Raw genomic sequence first — 20,302 nt, 5'->3', positions numbered from 1 at the left:
GTGCACCAGCTCTGTGTTAGCTGCAAGGTATCTGACATGTGGAACACAGCAGGGCTAACTATGGTGAGATTTAAATTATAAAGTGTGCAAACATCTTCCTGTTAGGTGCTCGGGAACTACATGCACTAGGAAGCACAGGTCTTTATGTGAGATTATATAGGTGTCATTCAAAAGCACCACTATCATTTCTGACCCAGATAATACACGCGATCTCATGAAAATCGCCTTGAGCATAATTAATGCAACCTTCAACATGTCATATATTGCTCTCCACGGAGCTGCTCCAGAATTGTTATCTTGATTGCCTGAACCCTTGAGAAGAAGACAGCTGTAATGACTATAAGCTGTCCTCTTCACCTAAGAAATCCCTGCTAAAAGTGAAATCAGATGATGAGTTGATTTGCTTTTGCATCACTTGAAATTTCCACCTTTGTGGCATTCGCTCACATCGATGCAGAGAACCACACAGAGGGTTGCGTGAGCAAATCAAATATTGTTTTATTCAGATTTTTTTTTTCATCCATACAGCAAGAGTCAATTAACAATAAAATGTGCATAAACAAATATGAAGACAGAATAGTACATTATTGTGTGGCAACTGTTAGCAAATACATAACTGGGTGGGTGCACTTACAAGTAAAAAGCAGTCAAAGCGTACATGTGCGCCCAGCAGGGAAGCGAGACCTCGGTTGCAGCCTGAAGACTGAACGTGTGGTTTGGAGAAAATGGTGCTTTGGTTCTGTAGCAACTATACAAAGCAGCCTCGAGTCAGAAACACATCTGATGTTGTCTGGCGACTGTTACATTCATTTTTTTAAAGACTAAATTTGCCAAATAAGCATTTGGTGTGATGAGCCTTCACCTGCTGAGTGCACAGCTATAAGAGCAGGAACAACTGCCCCGTGAGTCAGCGTGGACTGTAATTATACGGCTATGAGAATGTATCCGGGGGGTGGATGAGTGCTAATGTTTTCTCATTCTTTAAATAACAAGTTTGCTTGGACAATATTTTATTTTAATCACACAAGAGTAAGATGACTTGTTCTAAAGTATCACTTCTTCCCACTGTGGATGTTATCTACTGCATGGATAATTTGAAAAACAAAGAACAAATGTTGTGTATTCTGTAGTCTGAAGGTGTTATCTTATTACCTTACATATCTATCTTTTGTTTACGTGTTTGTACTTTTACATGCAGTCAAATCAAACTATAATAGAATACACATTTTTGACAGGTTCATGTATCAGCTGTACCATGGGAGCAGCAATACTGCGTGACCAAGTCCAACACATGGTATATGAATGTTACTGGATATGTCATCCTACAAGAGGGGTGGAGTTAGCATGATATGGGGATATCTACTCCCCTACAACATTCCCTGGCAATACTAGCCACTTATAAAATAAGACAAAAAGCGCATAGCTTTCTCTGAATGCATTGGCCAAGAAACTAGTGCCCTTCTTTGCAAGCATTTTTTTTTCTTTTAGCTGGTCTTCTAATTTAAGAATTTAAATTAATCTAACAAAATTCCTTATAATTATAGATCTTTTTTTATTCAAAATAATATCTCAATATGATACACATTTTTTTCTCTGTTCATTTGACTATATACAGAAGTGCAAAAAGACAACCTTCGTCCCTTAGGTTCGAACTCATAATCTGCAGCATTTCTGATTCCTCGGGAAAACAGACGCCTCTGCTTCCTCGCTCCTAATCTCGCTATCTATCGAACATCCGAACACCCGTCAAATCTCAATGCTCGTTTTGGCCTGACATTCAGGGCAAACTTAAGAAATATTCAAACAAAAACAAAATTACATATCTCTTTGAAATGGATACAGTAGAAAATAATTTTTACTCTAAAACATGGACAGTCTGAATTTCAGTACAATATAGTATTTTCAAACATGATCTCGACATGTTACAAGGAAAAATTTAAGTTGGTTAAAATAGTTTTTGTGTGTGTGTTTGTGTTTGATTTTTTTGTTGTTTTTTTCTTGTTAAACTCAGAGACCGCTGCCGTGCAGCAAATCAATTGATCTCGTTCCTCGTATCAAAAAGTCTTCTCATCAACAACAACAACAAAAAATTAACTGACAATGTAACACAACTGAAAAAGACATCCAGCTATATGAATGAAGTGAATATTTAAAACTAACACATTATCATTTATATGGTTTGAAAAAAAGTTATGAATGTCATTCTACCTCAACATCTACAACGGCTATATCAATGTTGTCAAGTAATATATAGTAAGGCAAAAACAAAACAACAAAAAAAAGAAAAATAATCTAAAACTACATACATCAAATAGATTCAAATTCTTAAGTAGTACATAACACATAAGTTCAATGAAATTTAAGAGAGTAATTGTTATTGTTACAGAGCGAGAGAGAGAAAAAAAAGATCATAAGCGGCATGTGAGAGAACTATAAAACATCATTGGTGTTCTTTACCTGCACGGTGATTGAGAGTACATTTGATTGGGCGAGGACCCATTAACTGTAATCTAAGGCTTTGTTAGGTACATTACAATCGGTAAAGACACGCTGCTGTGAAAAACATAAATCAAGACACATGAATGAAAGATGATAAACCTTTTTCCTTAATTGTTTCAGCCTCTGCAGAGATGTCTCTGTATTCACCCACAGTGGATAAGTTTGAGAGAAAAAAAACAAACTGTGCTTTGGTTTCCATAGTCAGATCTATGCGTGGATGAAAACCTTTGTGTTTTTGCATGAGATACAAGGCAAACGTTTGAACGTGTTGTACTTCCTCAGAAAATCAAAAATGAAAGTTCACTTGGGATGGGATGTGAAATTAAAATATGGCGACTGGACAAATAATCGTTCAAGTGCACATGTGACCTACTAGACCTTTGGGCTTGTTGTTTAAAGTTCGCATCCACACATGGCTCAACAGTGCTTCTTGGGAGACACAGTTTAAGAGCTGCTCCTCTTTACAAGAGGGGGAAACATGGTAACGCAATGTCAATTGAAGCTACACCCTCTACTTTGCCAGGCTTTAGAGTCAATGGACTTGTCCAGCGACTTAATTCCAAGAAGGAAAAACAACACTAGTCTATGAAAAAGAGTTATGACAAACTTTAGAAAAACCCTCCATTACTGATTCTAAACAAACAAAAAGGAACAAAAAAAACATCAAATACCAAACAAATTGATTTGGCAAGAAACCCACTTCTAAAACTGATTAATTTGAGAAAAGAAAAAGTTAAAAAACACTCACAATGGAGATTTTTAAAAACAAAACAATACAAAAAAAGGAAAAAAAAAGAGCCATACAAAACTTTTACCTTCGGTAAACAAATAACACTGCTGAGATAACACTCTGGTTTTAGCTGTATGGCCTTTATAGCACATAACGAGGTGAGAAAAGCTAGCCTGGCTGTGCTTTCAAGGTACACAGGTATGTTGGTTTACCCAGAACATTCATATGTCCAAGACCCTCATGTCAACATCTAGTTTCACTAGTAGCTGTAAAAACACAATACTGTACATGCCTAATTCATTTGGCGAATAAAATCCTGTTAAAATCATTGTGCCTTTCAGATTTCAATTCAAATTCAAGGTGCATGTTTGCATTACTCTTGTAAACGCTGAAATATGGCTATCAATTAAAAAAAATGAAAAATAATAATAATAATAAAGCAGAACAAATAAAAAAGGAAAGGAAATCTTGGTCTACTATTGTACCAGCACTTGATGTCGTCTCATGTAACAACGCTCTTGACCTTCTGTGCATGCGGTAATAATAATAATAACTAGAAGAAACTGAGTGCTATGATTCAATCCGACACAGAGGTATCATGTGAACGTTTCCCCCGCCGAGGGGGGGAGAGAGACACGCCGACCCTGGCAACAAGATATGCTCTTCTCTCAGCTGGATGTTGAATTTGACAGCAAATTCTTCTTGACATTGATATGTGGGAAGATGGCACAGATCATGTGTTGTACCCTTGATGTTTTCACGTGTGATGAGACGTGGCAGACCCTCCTTGTCCCACTGCTTGACATTCTGAAGGTTATGTACATAAAGGCTGAACTCTTTTTTTTTGGCTTGGACGGTGCCAGCACACATTCATTTGATCTGCAAGAGACGGTGGATTTAGCTTAAATCAAACTGATGGTAAAGTGTGGTTAGAAGCTCTGTGTGCATACAAATTCAAGGGAAACTTGAAGCAGATAATATGAGTCACACAAATGGAGAAAAAAAACCAAACAACTTGTGATGAATAGAGAAAATGTGAGGGTTGAAATAGGAACTCACTGTTCTTGAGAGGAACTACATCTGAGTCAAGTACTTGTGACTACTCAGATGATCTGCAGATATTATTGGAATCTGGGGATAGAACAACAGACAAGAGATCAAATGAAGGATGCTGACGCGAAAACGGACAAAGCTGAGGCTGGCCGGCGCAAATAAGTACAGATCAACATATTTTAACATCATCTCCTCGCATTAAGATGAAGTTATTGCTGGAAAAAACAAAGACAAATATGACAAGCTGGGGAAAAAAAAGCAATTTGGCTACAGTTGTGGCACAACTGATGCAGACACTTCTGGATAGCAGGGAGAGAGGAGGAGTAAAAGGAAGGGAGACACGAGGTGGGAGTTTGGGGTGGGGGAGGTGGATGGGAAACTGTCAGTAAGGTGGCTTCCCCCATGCAAATCTAAGTCCTCCATGTTGTTGACCTGCACGCCTCGGTAAAATGCATAAAACTAGTCCAGGATGAAGAACAGCTGCATAATGGTTCATCTCGACTGTTCATCAATCTTGTTTAATGGAAACCTATGATTATGCAATGCAGCTTGCTGCTTACAAAAAAACGCCTCCAACAGAACTGAACTTAAACACGCAGCAAGTCATCTTACAGACTGATTTTATAACTTTTTTTCCTGACATTAATAATGAGTATGTCCAGCTTTTTAACACAAAGAATATGGTAAAGCTTTGCTTTACGTGCTGGAAGAAGCAGCAGAAAAAAAAGAGAGGAAAAAAAAAAGCAAAGCACCAAAGGGCACAGATAGCAACTATTGCACAAGCTGTGCAAATGGCTCTAAAAATGTGGGGAAAAAACACTGCCTCATACATACCAATTGCATGTATTCGTTGGAAGTCAACTTTGATAAGGAAGAGTCCTCAAAATGGGAAAGGACAAAAATCGAGGTTACAATGAGGACACACATTAAAATACAATACAGCATGTTTTTGTTGTTGTTGTTGTTGTTTGCTCTTTTTAAACACAGGTATATAATCTAAGAAAAAGAGTTATAGTTAAAATGGACAAGTACTACTAGTTTATAGCACTGCTTGTGTTCACAAAACTTTATGTTGGACTGTAGTGTAGGCCAACAAGAGGGAGTCCTGCTGTTTACCCCTTGCATTAACACAAGCATTCCCAGATTATCCATGTGCACTGAGATAGATAGATAGATAGATAGATAGATAGATAGATAGATAGATAGATAGATAGATAGATAGATAGATAGATAGATAGATAGATAGATAGATAGATAGATAGATAGATAGATAGAGGGAGAGAGGGAGAGAGGGAGAGAGGGAGAGACTGCGGAGGTAGAGGTGCAAACCTGATTGGTGGAGGCAGTTGCGAAGGGAACGCTTGTGGCAGATGTGGTGGCTGCAGACACAGTGGCTGGAGTACCACCGTGCATCATGGGAACTTTTTTGGAGGGAAAATCATGTAAGCAAAAAATATACAGGAGGAGCAGTGTAGCCACATACACACCAGGCAAATGAGGGAAGGAGAAGGAGAGAGAGAGGAGGTCAGAGAAGGGTTCGATTTAACTGGTTCCCTTTCTTCCCTCTGCCAGCACTGATAAGGATCAAACAGTCTGAGATCGCAGTCTGGCAGCAGCAACTTACTTCCATATTTGCATGTAATAATAGTAAACTGCTGCTGTACTCTTCCAGTAAAGAAAAACAAAAACTAGAATGTGGCAGAGGGAGACAAAGGTCACCACTCTAACAAACCCCCCTCAGTTTTGTTTAATGTTTTCAAAGGGTTTCTACAGGTGTCAGGTTAAACTAGCCAAAAGCCAAGTTTAGAACGAGCATGAGGACAAGTGTGGTCGAGCAATATATACGGCAGAGAGGTCAAAATAACGAAGCTCAGTTAAACCATGAGGATGTTTTTATACATGAAATAAACAACATTTATATAAAACATTATTTGCTTTTGCCTCAAATCACGGAACCAAAGGACTGACTCTCAGGTCACCAAACAAAAATGCTTACAAATTGTCTATGAACACAACAAAGTACATTTCACTAAAACTGCGACTCAAACAAACAACAACTAAAGAAGGAAAGCCGGGACCTACCAACGCTGGCTGCAGGTGTCATGCACAATATTGAGCCTGTCCATCATGCAGTGCAACAGGAAGTGGATTGGATAGGGAAGAGAAATCAAAACAGCCCATCACAAGGTTCATTAGAGCGAAGGGAGAGATAACGTGGGGGAAAAAAAGGTTAATATCTCTTGGACACAGACATCAGTGATTGGAAAAGGCGAAGAGGTAAACTCATCATCAGAAAACCAGTTAATTAAGTGAATCTACAGTTTCATCTTTGGTGCGAATGACAGAGTGAGAGCAGGGCTATGAGTGTAACTACAGAGCATTAAACATTACGTACATACTCTAAAAAGAAGTGAGAGGAACAGCAGATGTGTGCAGAAGCCAGACTCTTCAAACTGGTGTTTGTTACCAGATACCATTACCCAGCCCCATTCATCCCAGCCCAAGCCGAAGCCCCTCTTCGAAATATGAGTGATCACACCGTGAAAAGTCTAATAACCTACTAAAAAAAAAAACTAAACTAATACAAATTATTTGGATTACTAGTATTCATACCTATCATCCTGGGCCTGCATTTAATATGGGGTGAAGGTAGCTATAAAGAATTATATTAAGGCAATTAGTTGACAGATTGAAATAGTAACCCATTTTAATACCTACTGGCCATGCAAAGCCGGACAAAGCATAAAGCACATTTTTTCAAAGCTCTCTTTTAACACTGAAATACACACATGCAATCCCTGCAAGCCTAGATTAAAATCTAGAGTTATCACTTGCCTATTTTTTTTTTTTTTAATCCCTCTTTATAAAAGAAAAACAAAATCTGCTCTGTACTGCAATCTACCACTCTGTCCGACCCCAGCCAAGCAGGAGCCAGGTTAGACTGATCCAGGCATCCACTCAGTTGGTAAGAGCACTCGTTGTGGTCGCTTTGGGAGCCATACCTGATGGGAGGAAAGCAGCCTGCTGCTGAAACTGCATGCTGGCCAGGGCCTGTTGGTACTGGAGCATGCCGGTGTTAAACACGGCAGAGGCCCCGTTGGCCTTCTCCAGGGCTGCCCGCTTTGGCAGGGGAGCCATGACACTAGGGGCGATGCCCTGCCCATCCAGAAGGAGGGAGGTCAGTGAAAAGGAAAATAAAAAAGCCAGAGAGAGACAGAGGTTAAAAAAAAAAAAAAAGAGGAAAAAGTAAGACAGAGAGAGAGAAAGAGAGAGAGAGGGTGTGTTGAAAGAGGCAAAAACAGGAAAGAAAACAAAAGAAGGTACATACGTTAGAGGACATCCGAGGAGCACTGTCACAACATCCTTGTGTGTACAACAATAACAATATCATTATATCATCAGTAGCAAGCAAGCAGCAGTCTGACACAAGTACTACACAAGCAGGAGCATGGTGCCTACTGGAGCTACTAGCTAACAAGCATTCATATGTTCATTACATTGGATTGTTAACTCTGCAGTCTTAAGGCTGACTAAGTGCAACATAAGCAAGCATTAACTATTAAAACAATAAGGCTGCTAACAAGTGGTGTAACAGGTAAGAAGCACAGAGAAAAGGGAGGCTGCACTGCTAGCTCCATGATAAACTGTGTAAGCATGTTTAAGTGATGGTTCACTCGCAGACAAAAACGTCAAAAATGGTCTTAGGCCAAGGGACGTAACTCAGAAAGCGGATCCCTGCTGTTTAAAAACCATGAGTGCTCTCGCGTGCGGGCTTCATCTTGGCTTGAGGCCATTCTTGAGGTCTGAATATCCGTGACAACATTTGGTGATGGAGTGAACTATCATTTGAACTGTAATAATCTGTTACGGTGGGATCACTCCTGTATGGTTTTAAAGGCTTTCCCTCTTAGCCCGCTCACCACCACCACCATCACCACCCCCACCCTTATCCATCTGACATGCACTAGCGACACAGACATGCACACATTTGATTGAGCTGCTCCACAACACTGAACACTGACTTAAGACGTTACACTGAAGCCATGCCACCGTTTATAGAAATTCTACTTCCTTAGCCCTCACTGACTGTTGTTAGAAAAGCTACGGGTGATGAACTGATTGTGGCTCCGAGAAAAATGACGCATTTAGACTTGGTGCTTGAGGTGATCTGTACAAGAAGAAAAGCTGTTTTGGATGCGACCGTTGGGTTTTTTTTGTAACCCCGGAAAGCCACAATCACTTTATCACAGCCAATCATGACAGATCAACAAGAGGAAAAGACAGACATTGCACTGAGACAACAACAACAGAAATAGCTAGGTATCATTGGTTAAAACACTGCGCTACAACAAAGCCACATGCCAAGCTAAAAGGTGAAAGGTCATAGTACCAGGTCAAAGGTTGCGTCGAGGGGTCGCTTCAGTGATTTGACAGCCGACTGAGTCTTAATTAGCAGGCAGCGAGCACATGATGGCAATGGGCCAATGGGGTTCAAGCGCATTAACATAAACCAGCAAGCAGAGGTGCATCATGGGGGCAGCAGTGCAGTTTGGGTATAGGTGAGAAAAACAAAAACAAATAAAAAAACAAATCATTGGAATGCAAATATACAAGGGGATAACAGGACTAAGGCATGCACAGTGTGGACACTAGCTCTACTGCTCGACAGTTAAATGATCATCAGGAATCGATGACAGCTACTCATCTACATTAGTCATTGTCACACAGAGATGGATGAATATAGCGAGGAGAAAAATTATTCAACCATTACTGTAAGCGATTCTCAGTGACTGAACAGGAAATCATATGGAAGCACATATTCACAGGTTTCCATTTCACTGTGCACATCAGTCAGGTTCACATTGCAACGCTTCACCCCGAGCTTTCTGTTTCGCTACGTCAATAAAAGCATGTAGAAAACACTTTGATCAGCACTATTATTCACCCGTGCTGTTACTGTAAGACAGGACTGAAAGCACAATGAATCCTTTATAATAATGTCAAGAGGAAGAGAAGTTATAGGTAAGGAAGCACAGAAACAATGGAGTCACAATTAAGGCCAGGCCATCAGAGACAGAGACAGAGAGGAACTGGACTCTCTACTCGTGTTCTGCGATGATAGAAAAAGGAACAACAATCAAAAAAAGGCTTAGCATGGGAATAACGAAGCTACTAATGCACTATTGTCCGATCCTTCTTCTTATCATCCAGATATGAGCAGGTTTCACCTACATGAACATGCAGACCTTTAAGGTTGGCCTGGCAAAAGCAGAACTGAGAACGCTACATTATACCAACCAGGAAGGTTACGCAAGTTGAGTACGAAACACAGAACACATCTGCTCTACAGTCGCTAACCCTAACGTAAATATAAAGCCAGTTGTGTGGGTGGTAAATGAGTGTGCTTCTGCAGACTGCTCACCATGGCTGCGGCGGCTGTGGCCTGGTTCACCTGGTGCTGGGCAGCCTTTATTTTGGCCTGCAGGTGAGCCGGCGGGTGGAAGTACTTGCACTTTTCTCGGGAGCACCGACCCTTGATGTAGTCCATGCATACAGTGACGGTGTTGTCGTTGGTGTCGATCATAGTGCTGTCTGCGGGGTGAGCGAAGCGACAGTCGTTCTCCCCCCGAGAGCAGTTGCCCCTTTGATACTCCCGACAGACCTACAGACAAATGGGATGAGGCGAATGATAACGTGCAGGCTCCATGTCCAAATTCACCACCGCGGGAGAAAACGTTGTACAGAATATTTATATGAGATTTCTTTATTTATTTTTAATTCAAACCTTATTTAACCAGGAAAAATAAGACCTTTGAGATAAAAAAAATCTATTTTACAAGAGTGTCCCAGCTAAGAAAAGGCTCAGTCCAACAATAAGTCGCATAAAAAACTAACACACACACATCTGCCAAATCCACCCAGGCAAAAAATAAAACTAAAACACAAAAACAACCAAAATCTATAAAGTTCACTGTCAATAAAAATGATGACCTTAGTAAAAGTAATAGTCTATGTCCAGTTCACTTAAAATTGCCTTAAATTCAGATTACACAGAAAAAAAATCCTGTTTTATGCACTCAAATCTCAAATATTAATATTATAATACAAATTGAAGTGATTTGATCTAAACCAGTTAACCCGTGAAATTCTTTCAGCCTGTGCTGAGCCTTCCTCTATCCATCATCACAAGATATATCTGGATACTTCCTGTTCAACTATTAGTGAGATCCTGTAATGCATTCAGAAAGGTCCACACTATGTTGAACCATTTCTACATTAACACAAATACGTATAATCTCATAATACATTTTATCCCCTATACACAGCTATGTGTTGCATCTCAGACATTTGTAAGTACGAGAGACACCAGAGGGCAGCACTTTCTTTTAAATTAGGCACACATAACGGCTGTTGCTTTCCTGACATCAACTCTGCCTTACTCCTGTGAGCGTTTCAGCAGTGTGTGACTGAACATGCTTTATACCGCGCTATGCTACTTTTGTGACATGATGCTATTAAACACACAAAACTGCTATTTTAAATGGTGGCTGTGTGATATTGACACATAAAAGGTGCTATTTAACGACAACGTGACAAAAGTGTAATTTTAGTGCGGTTTGTATACGTTGAGCGCTGATTATAGCTTCAGCACTCTCTTCTAAATAACACGCCTCTGTTGTTATGCTCGTCTTGTGCCATTGTGTGAAACGCAATGAGCGAAAGCACCATCTCCACGGGAACTTAATTGAGATGCAGTTCATCAGGATTATACGAGTGATAAACCGATGACATTTCATCACAGTTTATCAACCTGTTTTTTATTTTCTTTCAGTTTGGTTTCTACTTTGCATAATTGCACCAGCTATTATAATTCAATTCCGTTTCAGAAACTGTTTATGCAAATCAAGTAAGGGCACCATTATTCTTATGCTTGTTAAGCTGCTTGCCATCAATATCTGTCTTGTTTACAGGCTCATTATCATTGAGGTTAACTCTACTCTGACTAACAAAGAGATACACCACGAGGAAGAGTTTGTAATGGAAAGTTTTTCATAGAAGAGATGAGATCACACTCAGTCAGTTTGTGTTTTACCTCAAGTCTGTCTGTTCTCAGCAGTTTCTGGGCTGCAGCGGCAGCGTTGGGGACTTGGCTGACTGCAGGGCTGGAGGCCATGAGGACAGGGGTGCTGGACAGGATCTCTGGAGGCATCAGGCTTGGTGACACAGGGCTTAAGTAGGGATTAAAGGCTGCAGCTGCAGCTGCTGCTGCGCTTGCATTGGTGGCCAGGCCTGGTGTCACCGAGAACATCGGCTGGAGCAAAACAAAATAAAGGCAGAGGAATTAAAGGACAGCGGGGAGCGCAAACTGCGATCTTTCCGTAAAGACACGCACTGACATGAAGGGGACTCAAAAGACGGGAAAGAGCCACGCAGACAAGAAGGAGCCATATATGTGTGAGCTTTTACATGTACGTAATCTCACCGTGGGCAGTAGCTGTGGTGTGTTCATACGTGTGTGTCCTCTCACCATAGGTGGTAGCTGCGTGCCAGGCATCATGGCATTGGCGAGCTGCATCTGTTGGGCGAGCATGGCCATATTCTTCTGCTGGATCAGATTGTTCCTGCCATTGATCTCCAGTTGGGTCTTTAGATGGGGAGGAGGGTGCAGGTACTTGCAATTCTCCCTGGAACAACGGCCCTGAGAGGAGTGGAGAGAAGTGACAGCATTTAACGCCAGATTCAGAAAGATGCTTATATGGCAACAGGGTACAGACAAACATTATTGACTTTATATTGACTTTAAATTGATCAGCTGGAGTAGTTTGCCTGTGCCAAAAATTCGCAGATTTCAGCGTTTTAAGGTTTATGGCAACATTCTTTTATTGGAATTGACGCTGATTTACATCAACAGTTATTGGTGCCTAATGTCTTGGCAGCTACCAAACTGGCCGTTATAAAATTTGTATAGACATCCATAGTCTTGAGTAACAACTGTGAGGATCGCCAGCTCCTGTACGATTGTCACGATGCCAAGGTTTACCCAGGTAATTGGCCTAACAACCAAATACCTGCTAAACTAATGTCATTCCTAACACTCTCGGCTTGGTGAGGGTGCTAAACATTATATCAGCATTACTTCAAGGCTTGGCAGACTAAAAAAACCAAAAAACCTCTCATTATTCACAAGGGGTCACCACAGCAGCATGGTGTGTTTGATTTGGCAGAATTTTTCAATCCAGACACCCTAAAGGGATTTGTGTCTCCTCGTAGATCTAAACAAGCTTTCACTTGTAAACCTTGTAAACCACTACACTGCGCACCACCTTTTGCATGTAACAATAAAATATGAAAAATGAACACATGGTGCATGTTCAATCTAGTTACACCATGACCAGATGGCGGCGCGCACAGACGCAGCGGCCCGGAGCTCCTACACTTTTGTCGGGGACCAGGAGGCATACAGTGCTGCCAGGGCCAACCTGAGAAGAGGCATCAAGACTGCCAAGCAGCAGCACAGGAGGCGTATCGAGGCCAGGTTTGAGAACAACACAAACCCAAGGCAGGTCTGGGAGGGCATCAGGGCTATCACGGACTACAAAAGAAGAACACCATCACCCTCAGCCGACAGTTCTACTCTGGCTGAGGATCTAAATCTCTTTTATGCCCGTTTTGATAGGGAGAACACCGACCCTGTCCTGTCCCCTCTCCCCTCAACCGACCCTGCTCCGGTCCTGAGCACTCATGAGCTGAGGCGTGTGTTCCGGAGCATTAACACCAGGAAGGCGGCCGGGCCGGATGGAGTGCTGGGCCGGGTGCTAAAAGACTGTGCTGCGGACCTGGCGGACGTCTTCACCTCTATATATAACACCTCGCTGTCCTGTTCACTGGTACCATCCTGTTTCAAAGCAGCAACCATCGTTCCCATCCCAAAACAGTCAAATGTCACATGTCTGAACGATTTCAGACCTGTGGCACTCACCCCCATTCTCGCCAAATGCCTGGAGAGACTGGTCATTAAACACATCAGAGCTGCTTTTCCACCATCCCTGGACTCGCACCAGTTTGCATACAGGGAGAACCGGTCAACCGAGGATGCGATCGCCACAGTGCTGCACACATTACTGAAGCACTTGGAACACAGGAACACCTATGCACGGCTCCTCTTTGTAGACTACAGCTCGGCTTTTAATACCATCCGGCCATACAAACTCCGTCCCAAACTCCACCAACTGGGACTTAACTCCTCTCTGTGCAACTGGATTGTGGACTTCCTCACTAACCGTAGACAGAGTGTCAGAGTGGGTAAGAACACTTCTTCCACCCTTGTGGTCAACACCGGTGCCCCTCAGGGGTGTGTTCTGAGCCCTCTGCTATACACTCTCTTCACCCATGACTGTATTTCCTCCTGCGCGTCCAATCTCATTGTTAAGTTTGCAGATGACACCACAGTGCTCGGACTTATATCCAACAATGATGAGACAAACTATAGGACAGAGGTGCAACAACTAGAGTCATGGTGCCACGACAATAACTTGGTCTTAAACACCAAAAAGACCAAGGAGATCATTGTAGATTTCCGGAAGAGGGGTCATAACAACCATCTGCCTCTCTTCATTGGCAGTGAGGCGGTGGAGAGGGTGAGCAGTTTTAAATTCTTGGGGGTAACTGTGACCGAGGACCTGTCCTGGGGCAACCATATCACCTCAGTTGCACGGAAGGCCCAACAGCGCCTCTACTACCTGAGGAGACTGCGGAGCGCACACGTTCCCAGATCTCTGATGTTGAACTTCTACAACTGTGCCATCAGCAGCGTTCTGACGTATGGATTTCTAGTGTGGTTCCCCAGCTGCACCAAGGCCGATCAGCAAGCACTCCAGCGGGTGGTGAAAGAAGCTGGCAGAATTATTGGAACAAGTCTGCCAGAGATCAGTAATATCTTCCCCACTCGCTGTCTGAGGAGGGTGCACAGTATCCTGCGGGACCAACATCACCCTGCGCGCCACCTTTTCCATCTGCTGCCCTCAGGGAGAAGGTACAGGTCTATACAGGCCAGAACATCCAGACTGGCCAACAGCCTGTATCCACAGGCTGTGAGGCTCCTGAACTCTCTGCCCCCCTCTCACGGACAATAACCATATCCAACTTCTTAATAGCAATGAACTGGTCTGCATTGGTGCATCATATCTTTATTCTCTTCCCCCTCCTGCCCCCCCCCCCCTCTTTCTTAAATAGATAACTATCATATCTGATATCATATCTCACAGTACAATAATATTGAATGGGTTGCATTGTTGTATTTTGTCATGTTTCTCAGGTCTTTGTCTGAATTTCTACGAACATTATTGCTAAGGATTGTCTTATTGCATTGGAGTCACACTGGGTTAAATATGTACACTTGGGTTTTAAGGGGTATTTATTATTTTCTTCTTTTTTTTGGGTTGTATGGAAGCCCCAAACGCAATTTCATTGTTCTTGACAATGACAATAAATAAATAAATACTAAATACTAATACTAGTGAAATCCTGCATCCTTGTTTATAGCTACTTCAACGTCAGACACTCAGTTTCACATTGGGTCTGGCCTGAGTCTATCACTAATTGTTAACAGCTTGCTATTTCTGCCAGTCCCAGCTGGGACATGTGTGTATGTGTACACTAGCCCCAGGAGGTCAACTGATGCTGCGCTGCTTTTCTCCAGACATCCAGCTTGGCTACATGTCTAAATGGTGCTAAAAATACCGTCCACTCATATGATCTGTCTATATTATATCAGCAGTCATCCGGAGGTCACGCTTCAAAGCCTCTGAATAATAATCTAAGACAGGGATCCCTTTCTGCTGCCTGTTGCGAGTATCCAATTATATATTCAGTCTGGAGAGGAGTAGTCTAGGAAAAGGTCTGACACACTCAAGCGCATTCTTGTGCAGGCAAGAATGCATATGCATTAATGCATGCACATTGGGGTCAGGTTCCTCTAACAGGTGGCAGATGTATGTCACGCAAACATGAGAGCGCGCACACAAAACACGTCCGCAGTTTAGGAAAGGCGCGTATTTCCTTTCAGCTCTGCGGTACAGCTGATCTGACTGTGCTCTCCCTCGCTGACAGAGCTGACCCCACTGGGATTCATTTCTATACTCTGTCATGACTTCATCTCACTTTTCCATCTCCTTTGCTTTCACTGACACTGGAGCACCGGACAGGTGCAAAGGAAACAGGAAGGAGCACTGAGGGGAAATTTAATGGCAGGGGGTCCTTTTGAAGGTATTTTGTTGTATCCACTTGTCTGAAATTGTGATCTCAAGTTCTACTTGGAGCTCCTTTTAAAATGACAGCAGATTGTGTTGCAGATAGCTGGTTAAGAGCAATTAAGACAGATGCATGGACTATGACTACCTACACGTCTCCCTTATGCTCTGTGCCTGCTATCTTCTCTTCTGCTTAGATAACAAAATGGAGCGCACAGTTAAGGGGCCTGATATTTTCATTATTTCTCTTTTTATATCAAAAATCTGATGAACAGCTATGAGACAGCACTGTGTCATTCAGAAAATGTGTTAAACTTGCTATGAAATTCTAGCAGTGATAGCAGAGAGTAAAGATTTGCTAAAGTTGAATAAAAATGAACATAGGACTCATTTATTTAGTGAGAAGACAAACAGACACAAAGACAGAGCCATAAAAATGGCTTATGCAGATTAGCTATTCACATTTTATGTCACACAGTGTCAATGAGTCAAAAAATGTGTGGCTATTTCCTAATGCGCAGGGCAAAATAGATGTTTGAATCAACTTAAAAGTTTCATACTGATCTAAAACACATTATACTCTTTTTCTTTTTTTGTTTTTATTCCTTTCTGTCATGATCCTGGGTCTGTTGACCCAGCGTTTTGAGTTTTAGTTTATGTAAGCCCGTCAGGTTTCCTAAGTTCATTTGTTATCATGCCTAGGTGTTTCTAGTTCTTATTATTTCCCCCTCGTGTTTCCAACTATGTTAAATCTCCCCTGCTCTTCATGCGTTTCATGTCTGTGTCTTACGTTGTCAAGTTCGGGTTGTCATGTCTATGTCTCTTTATGTTTCCTGTTTTATTGTGAAGAGGTCTGGTGTTTCTGTGTTCATCGTGTTCAGTTTTACTCTCCCACGGTGACGTCATTATGTTCATGTGTGCCAGCTGTTTCCCCATGTGTTCCCACTTCCCTCATCATCCTGTGTGTATTTAGTCCGTGTGCTTTCAGTCATTTGCTGTCAGGTCGTCTGCTCATCCATGTCTCATCCCCAGGTACCCATGTCAGTTCACTATGGTTAAGCTTTTTCATGTTTTGTTATTAGTTCACCCAGTTTAGGTTATTGTTTAGTTTTCACCGATGCCCGATTATTTTTACCCTCATTGCTAGCCTCAATAAACGGCTTGTTTTGTTTATCCACACTACGTTTTGGTCTGCGTTTGAGTCCTCCTCTGCAACACATACGGTCTGCCCCAGCCAGACCGTGACACTTTCATCTTTTATATAGATGTGTCTTTGAGCAACTGTTAGCCCATGTGCTCAAACATCTAGGACAGGCCAGGCTATATGTTAGCTGAGCTGGCCTCGACAATTCTGACACATTCAATTCATTCATTTTGAATTCGCATTCAGTTTTATTTATATAGTGCCAAATCACAACAACAGTCACCTCAAGCTGTTTTATATTGTAAGACAAAGACTAAACAACCCCTCATGAGCAAGCACTTGGTAACAGTGGGAAGGAAAAACTCCCTTTTAATAGGCAGAAACCTCCATATAATCAGCCCAAGGGAGGAGTGGCCATCTGCTGTGACCTGTTAGGATTAAATGCAGAGTGCTGTATAAACACAAAGTCAGTGGAAAAAGGTGAATGAAGAAGAAACACTCAGTGCACCAGCAGCCAAGGACTATTGCAGCATAACTATGGAGGATTCAGGTCACATGATCCAGCCCTAAATATATACTATCAAAAAGGAAAGTTTTAAGTTCTTAAAAGTAGTGTCTCCAGAAATCTAAACTGGGATAGGCCTGAAAGCCTCCCATTCTACTTTTAAATGCCCCAGGCACCACAAATTAACCAGCAGTCTGAAAGTGAAACGCTCTATTGGGGTGATATGGTACTATGAGATCTTTAAGATAAGGTCTGAATATTCAAGACCTTAAATGTGAGGAGAAGGATTTTAAATTTGGCACTAAGGTGTGTGTTCAAAAAAAGAGGAGCTGAAAGCAGGTTCTAATAGCACTCATCCAGAGAGTGACAACAACATCCAGAGAGGGGAGGGAGAGTGTGTGTGTGTGTGGGTGTGGGTGAGGGTGAGGGGTAGGTGAAGCGGGGTGGTTGTAAAGGCATAAAAGATCATGTTGCGCTCACCTCATATGACCTCAACCGTCAACTGCTGGATTTGTTATTGCAGTTTTGTATATGGACGTGTTTTTGTGTTAAGGCGGGCAGAAAATAAAATGCTGCTTTGATTTTTAGTTCAATCATTTTGAGAAAAGAAAATGTCATCAACCATCACTAGCAGCCATTTTGAATTTAAAAAAAGCAGGTCACATAAGAGAAAGCACTCTGATCGCATGGAGAGAGAGAGAGAGACGGAGAGCGTAAAATGAAAGTCATGGTGACTCAACGGCTGTAACAGTGAAATTTTAGAAGTTGCAGAAGTGATCAGTTTAGACCATTGCGAGCTGTCGCAAGCAGGGTGGGAAGAAAAAAAGAAAAGAGATGCAGACAGGGATGAGAGGAAAACGTAGCCCCTCGCGTCGTGTTTTTGTCTGTTACTGTGACATCACCAGCCTCGAGGAGCAGCTACAGATGGTGTCCACGGCAACAGAGCAGTCAGACACTTCTCCTCTAATACACAGTGACTCCTGAAATCCGCCCGATCGCTGCCAGAGAGAGAAGCTCGCCAAAGGAAACGCTACAGATAGAGCTTGCCCTGCAGCCACGACTAGCTAAGGAGCATCTTTCACTGCTTGTCTGCGTTTCCATCGCGAAAAAATTCAAACTATGTCGACGAAAGATAGATACATCACCTCCGATAATTCTTATCACTGACCAGCTCTTTCGACTCCACCATGGGATCTCAGTCTGAGCAGGACATTGCACTGTCTCATGATAATGACGGGATTTAAGGATAATTATGCAAATCAAACGTGGGCTGGGCTATGGAAGCTTCAAATTCTTCTTTTTAGGGATTTTTCATAATACCTGATAATGAGTGAATAGATGAGTTTGTCACTGCTTCATGCAAGACATGTAAAAACAATCAAAAATGATTCATCCACATCATTAGCTGTTTCCCTCATTCTCTTTCCCTAGAATCAGTGTAGGCTGATGAGCAGAGGGCATATTTGTCTTCATTGTTCAAAGTGTGTTTCAGGAAAGTGCTTCCAAGTTCAGGTGATAAGAACTATGAGGGGGGTTAAACTACATATTATAGGTCATGATTTAGTAGAATAATACGACGTTAATACAGCGGGGCTTTTTCACCAAGCAGCCGCTGCACTACTGAACTTTCCCTGCCTTCTTTAAGTTCAATCCAGGCCATGTTTTATTTTAATAGTGAGAGTCTGCACTTCCCCCGGTGAGCTCAGACTTGCCAAAATCCAGGCCAAACTGGGAACAATAATCCCACTGGCTACTGGGCAGGCTGTTTGATGATAAGTTGCAATAACATGTCCCACCCTGAGCGCACTCTCTTCTAGCTCTCTGTCTCACACTCGTAGACACACACCCAGCTTTGGTGATTGTGTGGGATTTAAACAAACAATGAACCAATGAGTAAAGAATGCTGGGTGGGGCTGTATCCCATCCTTTTAAGGAGCACACGTGAAGCATGCAGCAAGATGTTGCACTGTGCATGTGCGCGAGCCAGCAAGAAGGAGGGAAACACGAGACAGGTGAAGAAAAACGTCTCTACCGTGAAGACTATAGTTAAAAGTATTCAGTAAAATGGGGGCTTTTGTATCCATTTGACTTGCAACCTTTAAATATAGTTTGTTATAAAAGTCTGAATGGATTAAGGCCGAAAAACCAGATCATCTCTGAACTGCTGCTACATTATGAACTGTCCACACATGTCTTAGACGAGCCAGCTATTCTTGCATGTGGCACAGCTAAACAGCGATATGCAGCATTCAGTTATAATTCTGCTCTTTTCAGGAAAACGCCTGCAGAAAACAGGTAAACTGTAACTTCAAGGTCTTTTAAAGTGAGGCTAAGGAGATTCCTAGCTTTATTGTTTTTGGTTTTATTTTATTTTTCTAACATATTCAACATGGTCACTTGATTGTTTCAGTTTTTACTGTCTTATTTCTGGTATCAACGTTCTGATTTAGTGACAGCCCTACTTGGTAGGTTTACATTTCGTATATGTCAAGATGCAAACATCAGCGGAACCACTCAGTCTCCAGTTTATTAAACTTTTTCAAAGATTCCCCTAAAGGTTAAAATTTAATCAACTGAAACAGTGATTCTGTTTGGACTATATTTAACCCAGACTAACTATATGTTTGCCAGATGCTAGTGAAATAGGAGCTGGTCTATATTTTTTATAGTTCAAATTTTGTAATTTAAATACATCACAATCACTTGAATTCATTTTGTGATCTTTTGGTATGGTGGCCCTGAGAGGTAAAACGCCACTAAAGAACACAAAGCACAATGGACGCGGTTTTGGGGAGACAATTACGTGACTGACGAGCTACAGAAGTGACAGAAACCGAAGCACGTGAAAGACTGCACTGAGACACGTTTAAAAGAAGCAGAGGACTCATCTGAGATGTGTGTTTTAATCACATGACTCAGATGATACTGTAGACACATGTTTGCTATTATCCGTTTACTGTTAGCTTGTCATTTGCGCAGCTGGTCGATCAACACTTCTGTTGTATTTGTCCTCTCAGGGCCACTGTACTTTGGCCCCCTCAAAAAAATAACTGGAAACTCTGCAGCATAATTTCCTGAGGACATCAATCTGTCCAAACCTTTTACTAAAAAAATAAATACCT

At 41.9% G+C, this 20,302-nt stretch overlaps 1 protein-coding gene across 20 annotated transcripts in view; it reads right to left on the bottom strand.

Annotated features, from left to right (window-relative positions):
• Nucleotides 1-473: 473 nt before the first annotated feature.
• mbnl1 (muscleblind-like splicing regulator 1) overlaps nt 474-20,302 on the bottom strand; it is a 44,826-nt gene continuing 24,997 nt past the window's right edge. For 5 of the 20 annotated variants that reach the window (XM_086273331.1, XM_086273327.1, XM_086273328.1 and 2 more), the window contains exons 3-12: nt 11,766-11,981; nt 11,376-11,594; nt 9,705-9,944; nt 8,673-8,726; nt 7,285-7,438; nt 6,365-6,400; nt 5,612-5,703; nt 5,117-5,161; nt 4,289-4,360; nt 474-4,108 (exon numbers count right to left, since the gene is read on the bottom strand). In XM_086273331.1, coding sequence (XP_086129457.1) covers nt 4,304-4,360; nt 5,117-5,161; nt 5,612-5,703; nt 6,365-6,400; nt 7,285-7,438; nt 8,673-8,726; nt 9,705-9,944; nt 11,376-11,594; nt 11,766-11,981 — 1,113 coding nt within the window. In that variant the 3' untranslated portion in view covers nt 474-4,108; nt 4,289-4,303. Of the gene's footprint in view, nt 4,109-4,288; nt 4,361-5,116; nt 5,162-5,611; nt 6,401-7,284; nt 7,439-8,672; nt 8,727-9,704; nt 9,945-11,375; nt 11,595-11,765; nt 11,982-20,302 lie in introns of those variants that run through there. The other 15 variants (XM_086273332.1, XM_086273334.1, XM_086273335.1 and 12 more) reach the window with 15 other exon arrangements.

Source organism: Aulonocara sp. 'chitande type north' Nkhata Bay, linkage group LG18, assembly GCF_057382095.1.
Source record: "Aulonocara sp. 'chitande type north' Nkhata Bay isolate Kocher_YH1m ecotype deep benthic linkage group LG18, A_spYH_male_GT1.1, whole genome shotgun sequence".
In the NCBI taxonomy this organism is placed as follows: domain Eukaryota; kingdom Metazoa; phylum Chordata; class Actinopteri; order Cichliformes; family Cichlidae; genus Aulonocara; species Aulonocara sp. 'chitande type north' Nkhata Bay.
This window is presented reverse-complemented; position numbering and strand designations above follow the sequence as displayed.